The sequence below is a fragment of the Cucurbita pepo genome, chromosome 14 (genome assembly GCF_057944985.1).
Source record: "Cucurbita pepo subsp. pepo isolate OVF chromosome 14, ASM5794498v1, whole genome shotgun sequence".
Lineage (NCBI taxonomy): Eukaryota > Viridiplantae > Streptophyta > Magnoliopsida > Cucurbitales > Cucurbitaceae > Cucurbita > Cucurbita pepo.
In genome coordinates this window covers 2,803,827-2,824,575 of record NC_141811.1, presented here as the reverse complement: position 1 = coordinate 2,824,575, position 20,749 = coordinate 2,803,827, and the positions used below count along the sequence as shown (strand labels likewise).

Below are 20,749 nucleotides of genomic sequence, written 5' to 3'. Positions count from 1 at the left end.
AATAAATTTCATAAATCCTCACTATTTTTCTTATATTCTTTTCTAAAAATTCATCCATTAAAAAAAAAAATCACAAATATTCAATCTAAATCATGTATAAACATCACGATCTAACGATACAGATACATTTGAGTCGACTCATTACAATCATGAATACGATCATCACAATCTAATGTTGGAAGTACGTTTAAATAGAGAATTATATTTTATAATAAAACATTAATAGTTTGTATTCACTACTAGTATTGAACATCTAATTAATTGATATTAACGATAGGTCGGGAAATTAAATAATTATCCATCATTAAACATAAACTAAATAAATAATTAAAATTTAGAAAATTAAAATGCTTATTACGTTAACCCAACTTTTTGATTGGGTCCATTTACGGACTGATTAGTCATTTAAAAAATATTTAAATTAAAAAATAATAATAAATTTGTTCTTGGCTGACCTGTCAAGGTGTCAGCCATGGGCAAAGAAAATACATCTCCTTGTCATTTATGCCCGAGAGGATGAATGTCAAGGGGTCAATTTCACCCCTTTTTTTATAGTTATTATTTTAATGGTGGTTTTTTTTTTTTTTTTTTAAATTAAAAAAACAATTTTATTTTAAAATTAAATTATAATTGGGAAATATTTATTAATGATTTCTGAATTATTGAATGTGACGAAAGGAAACCCATTAGTCCACTCTTTAGGCCATTCATAAATCATCAATAAAGTTCCCCAAATCTGTGGGGGACTTTTAGCTCCCATGGTTTTCAAATATATAAAAAATAAAAAATATATAAAAATATTCGATTATTTTTTCTCGAACATTTGCTCCATAGTCATATTTGACGATTAAAGTGTTAAGACTGAATTCCCAAGTTTTCATTTTAAATATTTTTTTATATGTTAAAATCAATTTGAATATAACTTACATAACAATTATAATTATAAAAATGGATAATTTAACTTTTTTAAAACTAAAATACTTTTTTTCTAAAATAAACCATTTACATAATAGAAGGAATCGACCAAATAATTTTGATAACAAAATAAAAATAAAAATTAAACAAAATCAATACAAGGATTTTTCATTTCAAACTTCTAGAAGAGTAAACTTTAAGTTTTTTCGTTATATTCTTTTCTTAGCAAAGAAAAAAAAAGCGAGAAATTGAGACAAAGAAAATGCACCATAACACGAACATTTCAAAGATACATTGCTTTATTTTTTAAAAGTACATTTTAAAGTAGGCTTTACACGTAATTAGTTCGTAGATTATAATCATTAAAAAGTTATATTTAAAATTTTAATAATGTAAATACAGAGATGTATATATTCTTTAGTCAATTTAGGTCAGAAAATAGTTTTCACATACAATAATTTAATTAATTCGTAAATTAGATCAGTATCAATTATGAAATCATGAAAAACGAACCTATATTTAAGTATAAATTTACCCATCTTTTGAAATATGTGATTTAAATTACGTTATTTTAGGTGTAGTAAAGTCAAATCGATAATTATTTAAGAATATTGTGGTAGAAGTAAGGTTGGAAGACATTACATGAAGAAAAAATAATGTTAATGAGAGGGCCCACCTAGAAAGGCAAAAGGCAAAGGGAGTTTCCATGATTCTTCCTTAACAAATTAATATTAACATATAATAAAATGTATTCTCGGCATCCTTGACTAAGTAAATTTCATACCATTGTCGCTCTATAATTGGAACCAAAACCAAAGTTCAGTGGGTCCCACTAAATCTCACTTTTTTATTTTATTTAATCACAATTAATTCAATTACTCTATATTTTTTTTTTAATTTTATTTACTTAATTACCTTCTTATTATTTCCATATTTAATTCCAAATACCCATAATGTAATTATTGCAAAAAAAAAAAAAAAAAAAAAAGTTTATTACTATTTTTATTTATTTATTTTTGGATATTTGAAAAATAGCTGGAGTTGTAAGTTTCCAAGGTATTTCCCTTTAGAACTCTATTTTTGACTAAGAAAAAGTTATTATTCTACAAAGACTTATTCTAATGGTATTTAATTCCCTTGCTTACTTTTTAGTTTGAATTTAAATCAAACCTATATCATTCTGCAATGTTGAGTTACACCCTAAATATTATTTATATAATATTATAAATTAGAAGGAAAATGGCAACCGTTAATTTTTTTACGTTTCCATAAAAACACATTAATAGTATTGACCGAGTCGAAACAATTAATGTTAATATAAACGTAACTTAGTGAATAAGAAAGAAAGTGTCACGTTAAGAGTCAATGACTTGATCTCCACGTTATTATCGTTGAAATTAAAAAAAAGTAGAAAAAATAGAGTATAAAAAATAATTGATAAAAATTAATGGTAAAAAAAAATGACGTAATATTTAAAATATTGAATGTATATATATATATAGAAGGATTTAAAAATCTATTTGTCACTCATTAGTTATTAGTAGAAATAATGAAATCCGTGTTCTTAGGACAAAGTGTGTACCTAATCTAACATTGTAACCAATAAAAAACAAAATACAAAAAACGTGAAGGCGAATAAAAAAATAAAATGGCACGTGGTCCCAGCATTGGGCCACGTCATAACATGATGTCACCTACAACTGGATTAGACGAATCCCATAGAGCCACGTGGAGAACAGTGGCGGGTCACCGACGACCTGCCACTTGTAACCGAAAGCGACGACACGTTCGCACACGTCCAACAATGACGTGGAGGGACCCACAAAACGACAACGTGGCCCCGTCAGCTTCGACACGACCACACGTGTCGTCACGCGCTTTATGCGCAATAGCTGTAAGCCACGTATTGTTGTATCTTACGGCTTCCCCACCCCTGGGCCCCACGCGAGGTGACTTTTGACATTTTTTCCTCCCTTATTATTATTATTATTATAATGAATAATAATAATACCAAATAAAAACCTCGCCAGTTTCTAGTTTTTTCCGTTATTTTATTTTATTTAGAAGAACGGAATTGAGACGTAAAAACAACCAAATTCACGTATTTAAATAATTAACTAATTTTAAATGCAGCTGAATATTAAATATATTTCCGCCATTAATACTTAAGATTTCAAGATTAACAAAAAAAAGATAATAAATATTTGATCCTAGTGTTAGATAGCTACTATCCTAGAGAAGTATGCGTGGTTAACACGCGCCACCTTCGCGCGTAAAGATGGATTCAGTGGGGGGTGAGAGGAGTGTTCCCGGATTCAACAACCACGCATAGACCATCGGAAACAGGGGGTTCTCTATAAATAACCAAAGCGAATTGAATTTCTTCTCCTCGCTTCTTCCGCATCAAGATTTTTCCTCCCTGTTTTCGCTTCAATTTCGTTCTTGTTCTTCGCGATTCGGGTTCTTGTTAACTGCATTTCGCGACCTTTCTTTATCTCTCACAGGTTCTTCCCTCTCTTTCTGTTTCCATTCTTTGACCTTCTTCCCCTTTTCTAGTCGCTTTCTGTTTCTGTTGTCCGCCGGCGTAATATCTGCCGCCGAAACCCACCACTTTTGTTGGGCTTTTCACGTTTTCACGTTTATCTTGCGCCTAAGAACTTTTTCCCCCTTTTAATCGATTTTTCTGTGGCCTTTTCAAGGTGAAAATTGCTCGAGTGCTTTTCTTTCCTCTTTTGATGAAATCTCTTTTGTTGTTTATTGGTTTTGAATCTGCATTTTACCAGGACCTGCTTGCATTTCGGTTTCGTTACAATTTTTACCATTAGAGCTCTCTTCCGCAGGTTACTTCCTTGTATTCGTTTCTTAAATTGCTTCGGTTCATCGGGATTTTCACTTGATGACGCAATATTTGTTATTAACCGTACGTTTGGTTTTTAAATGTTTGCGGATTTTCTGGGGTTTTAATCAATTGATACGTCTGTTTTACGTGTTTGAATGGATTATAGGCTTTTAGGTGTAGGAATGAATTCTGGTTTGACTTTGTTAATGGAATTCAAACAGGCTTTTCTGTTTGGGGTTTATGCAATTTCGATTCCCTACGAAATTTCCCTGAAAATTACTGATTGGTTCTTTCTTAAAATCAGATTTCATGGACACTGTTTCCGATTCGTTTGCGTTTGAGTTTCTTGTTATTAAATTGATGGGACATTTATTACTTCATTGTCGCCAAACTTGATATTTGATATAATAATCGACCTCGATTCTTCACCCTCTTTCAATTGGGTTCATAGATCATGAACTGATTATTGTAGCCACAACTGTAAAAGCCATGTTTATGCATTAATTGCCTAAACCAAGGTCTTGTGTTTAGTGTTTTACTGCGTCTAGGGCCTTCGGGAAACTGAATCTTCATTTCTTTGTCCATTTGTTTATTTCTTTGCTTGCTTCTATGTAGCCCCATAATCTTCATTTCTTTTTGTATACTCTTTTTAAGCTCATCAACCAGTGCCTGCTCTGAACTTCTTATTTTTATGATGATTTTTCAGATGTTTTGTGCTTGATGAACTGTGTGCTAAGTGGTAGTGACAAGAAAACATTACAAAAGTTTCCGTACACTTGAATCAACCTCCAAAACTGGATCAAATGGATCTTAAATCAAACCACAACTCTCCCATCCTCACCGACCCTGCGCCTATCAGCAAGTCTAGGCTGGGCGTACATTCAAATATGTTGCCATATGCAGCTGCTCCAGGAGTTGGTTTCTCTCCGAATTTGCTTCTAATCCCAAGGAAAAAAACTGGTGTTCTTGATGATGTTCGAGCAAGCTGCTGGCTAGATGCTATGAAATCTTCATCTCCTCCTCCTAATAGAATCTCCAAGGACGTTGTCAATGAGCCTCCATCATTTGATCCCGATTTTCTGTACCGCAATTGGATGGTACCTTTTCTTTTATTACACTTTGCATTCTGATGTAGGAGGGATTTTATTGAGGACCCTGAATGAGTTGTTTATTTTCAGGTTAAGTATCCATCAGCACTTGGCTCATTCGAACAGATTGTAACTCATGCCAAAGGCAAGAGAATAGTATTGTTTCTGGACTATGATGGGACTCTTTCGCCGATCGTAGATAACCCTGACTGTGCTTTCATGTCTGATGCTGTAAGAATCTGTAATTTCTTGTTTGGAATAACTCCACCTTTGTTGTTAAGTATGACTAACCCAACCCAACCCCTTTGCAAATGTCATAGATGCGTGCAGCGGTAAAAGAGGCTGCAAAATATTTCCCAACTGCTATAATTAGTGGAAGAAGTCGTGACAAGGTACGATGTTTCGTATGTTATGTGAATGTTTTGTAGTGAATTCAGCTAGTTTCTGAGTATCCTTGTTTTTTGTTTTTCAGGTTTACGAATTTATAGGACTAAGAGAACTGTACTATGCTGGGAGCCATGGAATGGATATTATGGTCTCTGATAGACACTCAACTAACAACCAGGGCAAGGAAGTTATGTTTCAGCCTGCTAGTGAATTCTTACCTTTGATAGACGAGGTGTGTACTCTACTGAGGTTTGCATTGGTAACATATTTCTCCTTTAGTTTAGCATTTGAACGAACAAATTTGTGTTGTTTGGACAGGTTTACAAATCCCTGATTGAAATCACCAAGGGAATTGCTGGAGCAAAAGTTGAAAACAACAAGTTCTGTGTGTCTGTTCATTACAGAAATGTGGATGATAAGGTACCACCTACCATCCCTCTCAGAAAATCACTTTGTAGGAGATTGTGAATCAATTAGGAACATGAATATTGAACTGTTTGATCTCCCCAGAACTGGAATGCTCTTGCGAATTGTGTTTATGACCTTTTGGAAGATTACCCCCGGCTGCGTGTCAGTCATGGTCGTAAGGTACTGTCATATCATTAATGGAGGGAAGGTTCAATCAAATTTTTCCATAGATTACTTCAGTTTTACTTATTGTCCTGTTTCGAATTCATAGGTTTTAGAAGTACGACCAGTGATTAGCTGGGACAAGGGGAAAGCTGTTACATTCTTGCTGGAATCTCTCGGTAAGAACATTAACTCTTATAATACATGAGTTAATTAGTAAGTATGAATCTGTATGCTTGAAAATCTGAAAGTATACTTTGACAGGACTTAACAATTGTGATGAAGTGCTCCCGATTTACGTGGGAGATGACCGCACGGATGAAGATGCATTCAGGGTAAGTTTAGTGTTTATAATGTCTGCTCTGCTATGAGAAGGTGTTCTAAAGGGAAGTTGGAATTACAGGCTTTGAAAGAAAGGAATTGCGGATATGGGATATTAGTGTCATCAGTGGCGAAGGAAAGCAGTGCGGCATACTCTTTGAGAGACCCATCTGAGGTACCAAACTCTTCCTCTAAAGCAAACCATTTTAGGTACACATGGAGGAAGTCTGATATGGAAACGATTGATGGCAGGTGATGGAGTTTCTGAAGTCACTGGTGACATGGAGGAAGTCAAGTGCTTTATGAACAGAGCAAGTAATGAATATAACATTAATTGATTGATCCATATAATCAAAATAGTATAGAAAGGAAGAGGGTATTGTTACTATTATTATTATTATCATTATTATTGTTTTTGGAGCAGATCTACAATTCCTTTTTAGAGTTTTGTAGACGAAATGTTCCATTCTTAATAAAACTATATATCACAGAGAGAGGAATGAAGGAAACAAATGGCTTCTTCCTTTCATTTATTCAATTCAGCAATGCAATAACGTTGTTGATTCTTTCATTCATTCATTCATACCCTTTTCTTTCATTCCAATTCTGGCTTTCTGCTATGAACACAAAACGAAGAAGAAGAAGAAGAAGAAGAATTGTTTAATTTATATCAACACTTTATTGGTTCTCGAGGCTGTCAGCAATTCAAATCTTCTTTTCACTTTTCACCGTTACACACAGATTAAATAATTTATCTTTTTGCCTAAACCATCCTCTTTAGCCTTCTTTGCTTATGGGTCACTTCTATGCTTCTAATAATATTATTATGGATATTTGGTTATTGAATATTTTTTTTTGTGCATTCCTCACTTCGATTCATGAATCTATTAAATTCATTTGATCCATTTTCTATATTGATATATGAATAAGATAATTTAAGTACGAGAAAGTATCATTTCGTGTTCTCCTATAAATAATGGGGAGAAACTTTAATTTAAAAACACACGATTGAAAAATACAAATATGAAAAGAACACCTTAATTCAAAATTACGCTGAAAAGTGAATATAAACTTATATAACCAAACATATTAAATACCGATATATTCCACAAATAGATGGAAATCCCACTCATTTATTGTTGGATGAATGTAAATAGAAAGACCAGCCAAAATAATATACATAAATATCTAAAAAAAAAAAAAAAAAATCAATCAAATTTTCTTCCTTTGGCTTGGTTGTGTAGCGATATTCTATTTTTATTCGAAAAATTCTTTTTAATATAATGGCCGAAAGACAAGAATCGAGATATCAAACAATAGATATCTTGTCTATTAAATTATGTTTGAGTGATTTTTTTTAAGTCAAACGTATAAATGATTTTTTCCAATCCTGATATTAAGAAATATATATTTTTTTTATGGGAAATCTCACCACCAAGCAAAGAAGAAGGGTTATTTACAAGTTACATGTTTTTTTTAATGAAGAAAAAAAAAATGTGGTTAGAATGAAAACCCACCTTTTCATTTCTTACATTATTATTATTATTATTATTATTATTTTTGGGTTTGGTGAATGGCTGAAGTCAACTTAGAAATCAAATTAAACCCATTAATACTAACTTTATAAATCTATCTTTTAATTCTTTTTAACCTTTAACCCTTACCTACTATAATTATTTTTATATTTTTCAACATAATTTTAAAAAATTTAGAAAACAAGTAGCGTAATTCAATAATAATTTACGCGTACACTCTTCCTATTTATTTGTTTTTTTTTAGTATATATATTTATAGAATTTGTGTTGAATGCACTCTAAATGTATTGCCATTAATTGGATACATTTCTTTATGGGATGAAATTTCTAATTCAAATTCCTCATTACAAACCAAAGAAGTTAGGTAAAGAATTTATTAAATATTGGCAACCAAAATTCTTACTCTTTTTCAAAAAGCTCCAGTCCTTATTATTATTATTATTTTTTTAAAATATAACTTATAATCATATCTATTTAATTTTGATACTTAAAAACTTAATAATTTAATTTTTAATTTTTTTAAAAAATAAATTAATAAAAAAAAAGGGGTGTAGCGTGGGGAGGGTTGGAGAGCGTGAACACGGTTCCGTCAAATCCGAAAGTCATTTTCATTATGGAGAAGGAGACGCCGAAATTTGGGGCGTTTCCGGATGCCCAATTCCTTCTTTCTGGGCCCCACTTTCCTCCCCCCCCCCCCCCCCCCCCCCCCCCCTTCATTAAGCCGCTTTCTCCAGCCCCCTCCCCCACCGGCAATTCCCGGTTTCCCCCCGCCCTTTTTAACCGACAACCAAGCAACTTCTGTACTTAATTCAAATTAATATTAAAATTATAATTATAATTATCCTCCCACCTTTTTCTTCTACCATTTATTTCCTCTTCTCAAATCCCATGAATTTTAATAATTAAACTTTGGGCAAAAATCACTTTTTTTTTTTTTTTTTTTTTTTCATTTCATCTATTTAAAATTTAAGAAATAAATGTATCAATTTCTACCTTCATTAATTTTTACGAATGTTTTTTTTTAAAAAAAAAAAATTAAAACATTCTAGAAGCCCATCATCATCATATAAAATTACAATTTTTTTTGCTACGTTGAACTGGCAACAAGTGTGAGGAAGATCAAAGACCATGGTGGCTTTGCCAACTTCAATGGTGAGGAGTTTAAGCTTGGCTAAAACAAGGGCCAGAATGGTGATGAATGCAGCAACATAAATGCTAGAAAAAAGGGAAGGTGCAAAGAATCTAAAGCCAAAGCCATGCACCTGTTGCACCATTCAGGTGCATCGAAATGAATGACAAGTCTAGCTCAAAATTGATGAGAAATAAAAACATGCGACCAACGCTTAACGACAAATTCAAAAATGAAAATACAACAAAGTGCACAGCGTAATTGAAAAAGAAACATAATTATTACAAAATTTCTTAAAATTGAAAACTCCTGAGTATATTATAAATTATTTTCAGTAATTTTATTATATTTATATAAAATAACAAATATGAAAAAGCTACCAATATTAATAATAAATACTTTTAATGAGTTTTGTTGTTACTCTCGGCTGTATATTCCAAATATAAAATAATATAAGAAAAAAAAAATACATATTAGTTGGTTTTCTATTTTGTTATATTCAGAGTAGAAGAATCCATGGTTTCAGAAAATTAATTATAAAATAAAATTGTAAAAATAAGAAGAAACCGGCTCAGACAGTGGCTGGTCACCTTCCTTAAAAAATGAAGTAATGAAGTGATCTAGGGCAGCGGCTTCCGGTCAGGGTGATTGACCGCGTAACGGTTGCATTTTGATTCCATATATTTTTGTGCAGAAAAGAGGCGAAAGACGAAGAACAGCTTTCCCTCGTTCTTCTCTGATTATGTAAAAATCTTCTCTCATAATCTCTCTAATCTCTTCCATTATTCCATTCTCACTCCTAATCTCCAAATTTCAGCCGCAATGCCTCTGTTTCGCCCTGTTCTTTCACTGTTTTATCTCCTTCCGATCATCTTCCTTCCCTCTTTCTGCTCCGCCGCCGATCCCTACGCCTCTTATGAATTTCGCGTCTCTTACATCACTGCCTCTCCCTTGGGCGTTCCTCAGAAGGTTCTCTTTCTCTCTCTCTCTCTCTCTCTTCTTTTACAACTTTCCATATCCATCCTCTCTGTTTCTTCTTGTGTTTGGTTCTTGAGTTTATGTTACTCCGTCTTCCTATTTCGCTGCATGCCTCTGTATTGAGGAGTTGTTCTAATCATTTTCTGGTGTCTGATTCTGCGGAGTGATTTAGAGCTTGAAGTTCTTATGATTCGTTCTCCATTTTCTTGATCACTATGCGCTGATGGTTTTTATTTTATTTTATTTTCGAGTATTGAATCTTATCTCACCCGGGAAAAAAAAAAATGAATTCCGGTGAATTTTTATTTTTATTTTTGTAGCAATATAGTTAATTTCTGTTGAATTTTTTGAATTTTAAAATTTTATTTACCGGGTCGCGGGGTTCGAGATATTGAACGAATTTAAAGCAAATCACAGCCCAATAATTTAGGGTTTTTTTTCTTAATTTCTTTCATTACTCATTATGCTCTCAGACTAGGCAACTTTAGTTGCTCATTTTGGCTTTTTGATTCTCGAGAAAGTTTTATTGACTCTAGAAAGTAGTTTTTTTCTTAAATATATAAAAAACAAATTTAATTTTGTTTCTGAAATTTGATAAATAATAAGTAAATGAATTATTTTTTTATAAAACATAAACTGAATCGAAATAGGTATCAAGACCTTAACATCAGTCTCCCATTTGATTATGAATTAAAAAAAAAAACATATATCAGTAAGATCACTGCTGGAATTCGTTCAAGTTTTTTAGGCGTCGTTTTTGTTGCAGGTTATAGCTGTGAATGGAAACTTTCCTGGTCCTCCAATCAATGTCACCACTAATTACAATGTTGCTGTAAATGTATGGAATGATCTGGACGAAAATCTTCTAATGACTTGGTTTGTCTACTTGAAAACAAATTCTCAATGCTTTTTATGTTCATTTTCTTTGAGTTGTTGTAAGCAGAGAGTGGGTGTATAATGGCAGGTCTGGGATTCAAATGCGGCGGAATTCCTGGCAAGATGGTGTTCTTGGCACCAACTGTCCAATTCCTCCAAAGTGGAATTGGACCTACCAGTTTCAAGTGAAGGATCAGATTGGGAGTTTCTTTTACTTCCCATCAATCAATTTTCAGAAAGCATCTGGTGGGTTTGGTCCATTTGTTATTAATAATCGGGACATTATCCCAATTCCTTTTGCACAACCTGAAGGAGATATTTTCATTATGGTTGGTGATTGGTTTACACGAGATCACACGGTTAGTTTCTGCATTGTAGTGTTCGTTAATTCTTTTAAACCAGTTAACTCATATTGACTTTTTTGAATTCAGGCACTCAGAGCAGATCTTAGTTCTGGAAAGGAACTTGGTATTCCGGATGGAGTTCTCATCAATGGCAAGGGGCCTTACCAGTACAATGCAACTCTTGTACCGGCCGGTATCCAATATGAAACCATTCGGGTTGATCCTGGTAGGGTTCTCTTCCATGAATGTTACCGTGCTATTCCTTAAGATCACTTTCCTTTCATTTATTATATCTTCAAGCCAACTACAATGTGATATTTCCAAGAAGTATTGTGTTTTTTTATGCAACTTTTGATTGTTCTTCAAAAGACTACGACCCATCATGGTGGTAAATGATGAGATAAAAAAGATTGTCACAATGTAAGTCTACGTCACCTGAAACCAATTTTGAGAATCATCTTAGTGTTAATCTCATATTGGTTGGAGAGGAGAACGAAACATTTTTTTTATAAAGGTGTGAAAACCTCTTCCTAACTGACACATTTTAAAACTGTGAGGCTGACGGCGATACGCAACGAGCCAAAGTGGACAATATCTATTAACGGTGGACTTGGTCTGTTACAAATGGTATCAAAGCCAGTCATCGGACGGTGTGCCAACTAGGACGCTTGGCCCCCCAAGAGGGTGGACTGTGAGATCCCACTTTGGTTGGAGAGGAGAACGAAACATTTTTTATAAGGGTGTGGAAACATCTCCCTAGTAGACGCGTTTTAAATCTGTGAAGCTGACGGCAGTACGCAACGGCCAAAGTAGACAATATCTACTAGCAATGAGCTTGGGATATTACATAACGAGATTTTAATGCCAGGAAAAATGGGTAACACTTTGATTTGCGGTGTTAAAGTCCCATGATAGATGATGCTAAAGGACAGTCTATGCTGCAAATTCCCATTTTCACTCTTTTTGAATGGTTAGGACTCGTTCACTGAAGTTTATGGTATTCTTTCAGGCAAAACATATCGACTTCGTGTGCACAATGTTGGGATTTCTACCAGTTTGAATTTTAGAATCCAGAGTCATAATATGCTTCTAGCAGAAACAGAGGGACATTATACGGTGATGCAAAATTACACGGACTTTGATATTCATGTTGGGCAGTCCTACTCTTTTTTGGTTACCATGGACCAGAATGCCAGTACAGATTACTACATTGTCGCAAGTGCTAGGTTCGTAAACGAATCACTTTGGCAAAAAGTAACAGGTGTTGCCATCTTACAGTACTCCAATTCCAAAGGACCAGCAACTGGTCCACTCCCAGATCCTCCCAACGATTTTTACGACAAGGAGAGGTCAATGAACCAGGCAAGGAGTGTGAGGTTCGTTCTTATACCATTATCTTTGTTCATATATATTCTTGATATCCAGTGATAATGAACTGGTGATTTCTTATGATGATTGTCAGGCAAAATGTATCTGCTAGTGGCGCCCGTCCTAATCCACAGGGATCTTTTCACTACGGTCAGATAAATGTGACTCAAACATATTTGTTGAAGAGTGAACCATTGGTGACGATCAACAAAACAGCTCGGGCAACCTTCAATGGCATCTCCTTTATTCCTCCTAAAACTCCAATCAGGCTTGCTGACCAACATAAAGTTAAGGGAGCATACAAGCTTGATTTTCCTGATATGCCATTGAACAGAACACCTCGGGCAGATATATCTATTATAGATGCAGCATATAAAGGATTTATTGAAGTGATATTTCAGAATAACGATTCTATCATCCACAGTGTTCATTTGGATGGCTATTCGTTCTTTGTGGTTGGGTGAGGTTTTCCCCTCCTTTTTCCACTTGCTTGCCTTCTACTCTATGCATCACTTGCTTTCAAATGTTGATTAATTGCATGTGTATCATTCTTGCAGTATGGGTTATGGTGATTGGTCAGAAGACAAAAGAGGTAGCTACAATAAATGGGATGCCATTACTCGATCCACTTCTCAGGTTTGTTTTTTTCCAAGTTGTCATGGAAGTATTTGTATGGAACACGCGTGTAATGATGCTTGGTATTAAAGCAAAGCAAATTGGGTTTTTTATTCTCTACCTTGATTTCAAGTTTTTAGACGAGATTAGGTTAAAACATAATACAACTGCAACATTCTATGATCTGACCAACGATGAAGTTTTGCATTTTCTCATATTTTCTATGATGAAATGTTAGTATTGCAGTAGTACCACTGGTATCAATTGACATCATTGTTAGCTCTCAGATTCTGATTTGGCATTGATTTAGTAAATATGTTTCGGTTTTCAGGTTTATCCTGGGGCTTGGACTGCGGTTCTTATTTCTCTAGACAACGTTGGAGTATGGAATCTTAGAGCAGAAAATTTGGATCGATGGTACTTAGGTCAAGAAACATACTTGAGAATTGTCAATCCGGAGGAGAATGGGAAGACCGAGATGGCAGCTCCTTCGAACGTTCTATACTGCGGTGCATTGCAGAGTTTACAGAAGTATGTGACTGAACACAGCAATTCTGTTCTTTTTCCCGTGTCCTTTAGAATAGCACCATATCTAATCTTCCTTTTGTTTTGGTTTCCAGAGAACAGCACCACGGCAATGCCCATTCAATCTTCAAGGGACACTCAAAACTCTTCATCACTCTTCTTATGGCACTCCTAAATGTGGCTTTCCTTCTCAGTTAAAACACCTTTTGGTGAATGGTGAGCATTGTTTTCATTCCTTCTCATCAAAGTGGTCGCTTCTCGGGATCGATCGCCTGCGTGATGTCATTGTTTCGTTTCTGGATTGTCATTTTTATGTAAGCGCATATATACAGTCAGTTAGGTGTGAATGAGTCATTTTCTTAGAGAGATTGTTCTAAATGACATACTTTTCTGCCCCTTCCCCAACATAGCGATTGTAATTTGAATAGTTGTGTAATGCCAGCAAAAATTTGCAGTCATAGCCCTTGAGAATTCCTTCTGACCATCTTTGACATAGCTGATATGTTGATAAAAATTCTGCCTCGTGTGTGAAATGATTGCAGCGTTCAAAACTTGTTTCAAAGGGACCATTCATTTTTCATTTTTGGTCTGTTTTCAACTTTATCCAAGTTTTGTGAATGTGAAGGTTTGATTTTATCCACTGACAGTGGAATGTCTACACAGAGTTTGATCATCTTCGGCCCACTAGAGTGTAATAATGACGATTTTCACACAGTTGACTTGTTCATCGAGTTAGAACAAATGTCGCAAAATTTCTATTCCGCTACCACAAGCGTGTCACTGCTACAAGTAGTCCTTAACTATGTTCGTCTCAAACCAACATTTTTTTTTTAACAATGTAAAATTGTTGGTCACGATGTTCTTGCTTGCCTCTCAAATAATTTTTCTACTAAAAGTTGAGTTCTTAAGCATTGTTCGACTTTTAAATTTCATTTTTGATGTCGAGATGTCTGTTGGGACAGAGAGAGACCAAGTTGTAAATGAAAAATTAGAGAGCGTTAGAAAAGAATATAATTACAGAGTTAATTATGATGCTCTTCATAAACATGTTTGTGCTCATTTGAGAGCCTTTACCATTCCTTGAAGCAACCTAGAACATGACTACATTAAATATTATAATGTAAATTACATAATATATTCTTACCATAATTATAAAAACCTCAACAAAATTAAAAAAATAAACTCAATACACTAAGTTCCAAATGACAGCCAATTTCATAAAGTAATAAGTAAACATGATTAAATTAGAGATTAAGTGGGAATAAAGAAGAAAGATTATTGAAGAGGATTTAGTTAATGAACACAAAATATTGTTGTTTGTTCTGTTTGAAGTGCTCACAAATGATGAAGGGAAATTGTTGTTGTGTGTAAAAATGTCAAACCCTTGTGTCAAAAATGCCTAGGATTCCTTGTGTTCATCATGATATGACATAATTGTGTGTGTTTTTGTGTGTTTGTAAGAGAAAGACAATGGCTATAAAGTTTGTCCCCTCAATCATATATCCATTGGCTCAAAGGGTTATCCCAAGAAGCTGCCTTTCTCTTTGCCTTACAAGCCTTTCAAATTCTTCATTTTGCTTCGTCTTCTTCGTTGGTTTCACTGTCATGGCCAGCCTCTCTCCTTCCCTTCTCTTCTTGGTTGGTGGTGGTATTATTATGAACACTCGTAAGCAATGTGAGATTATTTGTTTGTTGTGCGTAGGTGCTTCTTCTGTGATTTAGTGGTCGGTTGTGTGTATGATGCACATATTGAATGGCCTCACCATGCACACCGTTGCTTCTTTAATAACATTAACACTGTTTATATCCACCCTACCATAATTGCTTACAACTTAAGGGAACCCCCAAGTTGTTCACTTCCCTGAAAAGCCTCCATCAATGCTTTATTATTCTAGTTTGTAACCGTCTTACCCATCAGATATTGTCTTATTTAGACCTTTCCTTTTTGAATGGATGTGAGATCTCACCATCCATCCCCCTTAGGGACCACTTAGGGGACCAGCATCCTCCCTCTCCAACCAACGTGGAATCTCACAATTCACTCGCTTAGGGTTTGCGTCTTCTCTCTCCAACCGACGTGGGATCTCAAAATCCTATCTTGCTGGCACACCATCCGCTGTCTGATTCTGAAACGATTTGTAACAACCCAAGACCACTAACAAATATTTTCTTTTTTGGGTTTTTCCCTGAACGGCTTTCGCTCGAGGTTTTAAAACGTGTTTACTAGAAAAGGTTTCTACACCCTTATAAGGAATGCTTCGTTCCCCTCCCTAATCGACGTGGGATCCCATATATGCTCTTTCTTTTCTTCTTCTTTCTATGCTTTTAAGTTGGCTGTGAAAGATTTAGGGTTTCAAGGCAATGTTTCATGACATCTTTGTCTTGTTTTTAGAACCTAAACTCACTTAATAGTTTCATATATACTTTATTGAATTCCAGTTTGGCTATAACTTTCAACATATATGTTTGTAATTTCAACATCTTCCCATTTTCTCTTTTGTTATGATTTCTTTTTTACTAGTATTACGATGTTTAGCATCCTCTATTGTTTTGTGAGTCTTAGAACCCGTTTAGGCATTCAACTAATCTTATGAGACAATCTGTCTAACCTGCAATATTTTGATGCTAAGATTATTATAAATAATGTTGTTTGGTCACTTATGGATAGTATATATAATTATTCACATTTGTATGGCTTAGAGGTTTTGAAAGGAATACATAAATTTAGATTTTTTGTGTGACTTTTGAACATGTTTAGTTGATCCAAAATCAAATTTTTTGTATGATAAAAAGAAAACCCATGTAACTAAAGTATAATATCAAACATTAAATTGACTTAAAACTATTCTCCAACATGATCACCTTAATCATTTTCACTCTAACTAGATTGAAATTCCATAAAAGAAATTATAAGATGTATAAAATTATTGAATAAATTTTGATTGTGAAACAACAAGATTATCTTCATGTTCATGTTCCACTTTATCAGCTCAAACTTAATGCTAATAAATATTGTCCACTTTGGCCCGTTCTATATTGCTGTCAGTCTCACGATTCTAAAATGCTTCTACTAGGGAAAGGTTTCCACACCCTTAGAAGGAATGTTTCGTTCTCCTCTCCAACTGATGTATGATCTCGCAATCCACCCCCTTAAGGGCCTAGCGTTCTCACTAGCACATCACCCAATGTCTGGCTATGACACCATTTGTAACGGTCCAAGCTCACCACTAGCAAACATTGTCCGTTTTACTTGTTACATATCATCATCAGCCTCACAATTTTACAATGTGTCTATTACCGAGAGGTTTCTACACTCTTATAAGGAATGTTTTGTTCCCCTCCTCAACTGATGTGAAACCTCAGGCCCGAATCATCATTAATATCCAAAGGAATTATAAAATGAGACAAAAGTAACAGAGTGATGTTTTTTTTTTTTTGAGAATAGAAATCGTGCTCTAAATAAAACCACACAAACCAAGTGTAATTAAATCAGAATATGACATGAAAAGTTACATATATATATATATATATAATGTATATAATATGAATTGTATGATAACAAGTCTTCAATATGTACAAAAATCATGATAAAAATGACTTCAAGTTGGACCCTTTTGAACTCTAACAACATTCTGTTAATTATTATATAATATGAAGAAGAGCATTTCACTTCCACAGCTCAATCTGACAACTCGAAGAGGATGTCGGAGGAGCATTTTCTGGAACCATAGGTTGTTGCTTTGAAGCATTCTCTTGGCTGAGCTGAGAAGCAACATATTTATCAAACACACGCCAATCTGTGAGCTCATTCATTGTCTGTTCATTGTTGTTGTTGTTGCTGTCATCCTCAAACAAAAACAACAAGTTTTGGTCGGAAAGCTGCTGTTGTTGTTGGTGTTGGATGTTTTGCTGTTTTGCAGCCGTTGGTTGGAAGTTGGAGGCTTGTAAGTTGATGTCTAGGGCAAAGGTGTTGGCCAACTTTTGTGTCTCCAAAGTGGGTAAGTGAAGGAAATGGGTTTGGGGTTGACCTAATTGGTAAGGGAAATCCTCCTCCTTCTTGCATGGGAAGTTGGAAAGATGGTGTGGGAAATGGGTGTGTGAGCTTTGATTTGGAGAGTCTAGGTCGGGCATGAACGACACCGGTTCGTCGTACCAACATGGTGATTCGTGCTCGTTCATTCTCCTTACTGTCGCTATTCTCTTCTTAAACACCCTACATACCACCCATCCTTCTTCCTGCGTTCGAAAATCACGTTTAAAACGGTAAAATCAAACATCAATTTGATTTTGAATGATTAAAGATATGTTCAGGAGTAGTTCTGATCCCGACTCTTAAAATCACTTCCAAACATGACATTCTTCCTGTGAAATAGTTAAAATCATTTTTCTTACGTTTAAAAGTGTAAAATCAAACATTAAGTTAATTTTGAATGATTAAATACATGTTCGAGAGTAGTTCTTATCTCGACTCTTAAAATCACTTCCGAACATATCATTCTTCCCGTAAAATAGTTAAAATCATTTTTCTTACGTTTAAAAGTGTAAAATCAAACATCAAATTGATTTTGCATGACTAAAGACATGTTGGGGAGTAGTTCTGATCCCGACTCTTAAAATCACTTCCAAACATGTCATTCTTTGTGTAAAATAGTTAAAATTAATTTTCTTAATTTTAAAAGTGTAAAATCAAATATCAAATTGATTTTGAATGACTAAAGACATGTTTGGGAGTAGTTCTGATCTCGACTCTTAAAATCACTTCCAAACATGTCACTCTTCGAATGTAACAACTTACTTGTGGAGTGCCATTTTCATCTGTCTCGAGCCGGTACTCATGCATGATCCAATCGGACTTTTGGCCATTAGGAGCTCGACCTTTGTAAAAGACCAAGGTCTTTCTCATACCAACCAAGTCATGTTTAGAATAGATAGCCTTGTCTCTGCCAGTTGCTTTCCAAAATCCAGCTGCAGTTGCTCTATTTGTTCGAGTTCCTGTCGGATATTTCTTGTCCTTGTGGCTGAAAAAGTACCATTCATTTTGATCCTCTGTCCCCAAACTACATATCTCTGTTCATCATCAAGTTTACAAGCTAATTGAGGTTAGCAATGGCAACTCATACATAATTAATGTAATTCTAAGCTACAAATTTACAATACCTTTGAGATCCCATGGTTCAATTTTGTAAAGGTCTACGTCCTTAATGACATCCAAGTCGATCCGTCTTGAACAAATCTTCTTCCTAAGGTAGTAATCCACAAGTTCTTCGTCGGTCGGGTGGAATCGAAAACCAGGAGGAACATGCAAGAACGTGTTCATCCTTGTATGGCGTTACTCCTGAAATTTTCATTTTTTTCAGAAAGTCAAAATCAGTCTAACGAACTTCCAAATCGATATAGTTACTATTATGCTTTAGTTTCTGTTAATTGTTAACCTAAAACCAAAATAAGCATAGCTCAGTTGTAATTAACATTAACTTATCTGATAATATCAGTAATTCAAATTATGTTTTTTTTTTATCAAATTTATGATGACACAATGAGCTAAACAAATCGACAATAGAAAAACAACAACCTAGGAAAAACTAACATGGATCATAGGAGTGTTAACAAATGGTTTATGTATAATTCACAATTATCAACAACTTTATATTATAATTTAAGCTAGGGTTTTGTGAATTACGAGGATAAGTAACAACGTTAATACTCGAATGATCTACAAGAAGAAAGCATTTTAAACGAATAGAAAACGAAACATTAATGAATCACGCATCAAAGTATGATCAAGTAACTAAATTGAATAATTGAAGTAATTTTCATGGTAGAAATCATAGCCTACATTTTGGTTAATATACATCTTTAATTTCATTAGGACAAGAGAATGTATGATCCACACACACACATAGGCTCAGTTATCATTAAAGTAAACTGTAATCATGAAAATTTTCTATCTTGATTTTTGTTGGGTGCCAATCAATGATCCAAAAAAAAAAAAAAAAGAAAAAAAGAAAAAACGTTTCTAGGAATCTTCTCTAACATTTCAACGAGATAAAAAAGAAAACTTTATGAGATGTAACAAAATTCAACTCTAAATTGACTTTGTTGTGTGTTAGAAAGTGAATCACGAAGATCTTAACACAAAAAAGGTTGAAAATTAATAATACCCAGAAGAGAAAAATGTCATTTAAGATAGAGAGAGAGCTGACCCAGGAGGTAGAGTTGAATACAACCCTAGCTTGTCTTGTTTCTGCAATGGTTGGCAAAGAACCTTAACAAACAGTTGATCTGAGTTGGTTGGTCGGTCGGTCGGTCGGTCGGATCAGATCTGGGTTGGAGTGGAAGAAGGGAGAAGATGTAGGGTTGTTTATATATACAATGTTCTTCAACAAACCCAGAAGAAACCCTGAAAGGGAGTGGCTTCAGCTGAATTGGTGGCCAAGCCTGCTGAGCGAGAGAGACACACAGACACACACAAATGAATGAATGAATGGATGCTTTTAATGGAGTTTATAGAGAGAGAGAAGGACAATGGAAGCTGGTGTGGGAAGTCAGGAGATATCTTCACGGCACAGACCCAATATGCATTCTTTATAACCCCTTTTCCATTACTACACAACCTCTTCTTTCTTTTCTTTTTTTTCTTTGGTTGTGACGTAATGGAATAGCCACCTCCATCATTATTAAATGTGACCATCCTCGTTTTACATGGACACAAATTGACTCTGACCCGTAGATATTGTCTTTTTTTAGTTTTTCTTCAACATTTTAAAATAGAGGTTTCCACACTTTATAACAAATGTTTCGTTTTCCTCTCCAATCGATGTTGGATCTCACAATTTACACCCCTTGAGTGCTTAACGTTCTTGCTGGCATACTCTTAACTTGATATATTACTATATTATTCTACGTCACTGGCTCTCAATTTTCAATACAAAAATTTAAACAACGCATGCGAAAGGTCAATCATAATATTGCAACTGTAAAAAGAAACTAGGTTTGTTTGAAAGTTTCTATGCAAAATTGACTCGAAAACTATGGATGTCCCTTGTACTCTACGTATGTGAGTTCCTTAACTGAGTTTGGATCAAGTTATTAGAGGTTCGAATATGGAATGGTGGCCCCACAGATAGGTCGAATAATGTTCGTATTCTAGTCCCTACCATTTTCGTTTTCAAACATGAGTCGGAAGTGCAATGAAACAGAGATGGTGTGATGATGATGGCGGTGGTGAGGGAGAGATCAGAGGCTGATTGCCATCGGCT

General features: G+C 34.6%; 3 protein-coding genes across 8 annotated transcripts; 2 read left to right on the top strand and 1 right to left on the bottom strand.

Moving 5' to 3' along the window:
- Positions 1–3,261: 3,261 nt before the first annotated feature.
- LOC111809746 (trehalose-phosphate phosphatase A) lies at positions 3,262–6,691 on the top strand. Of its 6 annotated transcripts, none has more exons than XM_023696148.2 (11): positions 3,263–3,419; positions 4,461–4,851; positions 4,933–5,073; positions 5,163–5,234; positions 5,315–5,461; positions 5,548–5,649; positions 5,740–5,817; positions 5,909–5,978; positions 6,064–6,134; positions 6,203–6,295; positions 6,373–6,691. In XM_023696148.2, exons 2-11 carry the CDS (start codon positions 4,558–4,560, stop codon positions 6,424–6,426), a joined length of 1,122 nt encoding a protein of 373 aa, XP_023551916.2. In that variant the 5' UTR covers positions 3,263–3,419; positions 4,461–4,557; the 3' UTR covers positions 6,427–6,691. The 6 variants fall into 6 exon arrangements, with proteins under 6 accessions (XP_086973565.1, XP_023551916.2, XP_086973568.1 ...); XM_087117442.1 differs by adding an exon at positions 3,699–3,755 and having other exon boundaries at positions 3,297–3,614; positions 6,203–6,691; XM_087117439.1 differs by having other exon boundaries at positions 3,262–3,419; positions 6,203–6,691.
- Positions 6,692–9,427: 2,736 nt separating this feature from the next.
- LOC111810707 (monocopper oxidase-like protein SKS1) lies at positions 9,428–13,948 on the top strand. Its single transcript, XM_023697463.2, has 9 exons — positions 9,428–9,753; positions 10,529–10,638; positions 10,727–10,997; positions 11,070–11,208; positions 11,992–12,358; positions 12,445–12,810; positions 12,908–12,986; positions 13,297–13,496; positions 13,586–13,948. Exons 1-9 carry the CDS (start codon positions 9,607–9,609, stop codon positions 13,686–13,688), a joined length of 1,782 nt encoding a protein of 593 aa, XP_023553231.2. The 5' UTR covers positions 9,428–9,606; the 3' UTR covers positions 13,689–13,948.
- A 3,076-nt stretch (positions 13,949–17,024) lies between these two features.
- On the bottom strand, positions 17,025–20,034 carry NAC101 (NAC-domain protein 101). Its single transcript, XM_023697323.2, has 4 exons — positions 19,694–20,034; positions 18,648–18,825; positions 18,286–18,557; positions 17,025–17,726 (listed from the first exon to the last, which is right to left on the bottom strand). The coding sequence occupies exons 2-4, from the start codon at positions 18,805–18,807 to the stop codon at positions 17,157–17,159; spliced, it is 1,002 nt and encodes a 333-aa protein (XP_023553091.2). The 5' UTR covers positions 18,808–18,825; positions 19,694–20,034; the 3' UTR covers positions 17,025–17,156.
- Positions 20,035–20,749: the final 715 nt, after the last annotated feature.

Coding starts and splice junctions, on each gene's coding strand:
- LOC111809746 (XM_087117439.1), top strand. CDS start 4,558: ATGGATCTTAAATCAAACCACAACTCTCCCATCCTCACCGACCCTGCG. Junction 5,650..5,739: donor ACAGAAATGTGGATGATAAG/GTACCACCTACC, acceptor TGATCTCCCCAG/AACTGGAATGCTCTTGCGAA. Junction 6,135..6,202: donor CGGATGAAGATGCATTCAGG/GTAAGTTTAGTG, acceptor TTGGAATTACAG/GCTTTGAAAGAAAGGAATTG.
- NAC101 (XM_023697323.2), bottom strand. CDS start 18,807: ATGAACACGTTCTTGCATGTTCCTCCTGGTTTTCGATTCCACCCGACC. Junction 18,558..18,647: donor TGAACCATGGGATCTCAAAG/GTATTGTAAATT, acceptor GATGATGAACAG/AGATATGTAGTTTGGGGACA. Junction 17,727..18,285: donor ATGAAAATGGCACTCCACAA/GTAAGTTGTTAC, acceptor TTTCGAACGCAG/GAAGAAGGATGGGTGGTATG.
- LOC111810707 (XM_023697463.2), top strand. CDS start 9,607: ATGCCTCTGTTTCGCCCTGTTCTTTCACTGTTTTATCTCCTTCCGATC. Junction 10,998..11,069: donor GGTTTACACGAGATCACACG/GTTAGTTTCTGC, acceptor TTTTGAATTCAG/GCACTCAGAGCAGATCTTAG. Junction 11,209..11,991: donor AACCATTCGGGTTGATCCTG/GTAGGGTTCTCT, acceptor GTATTCTTTCAG/GCAAAACATATCGACTTCGT.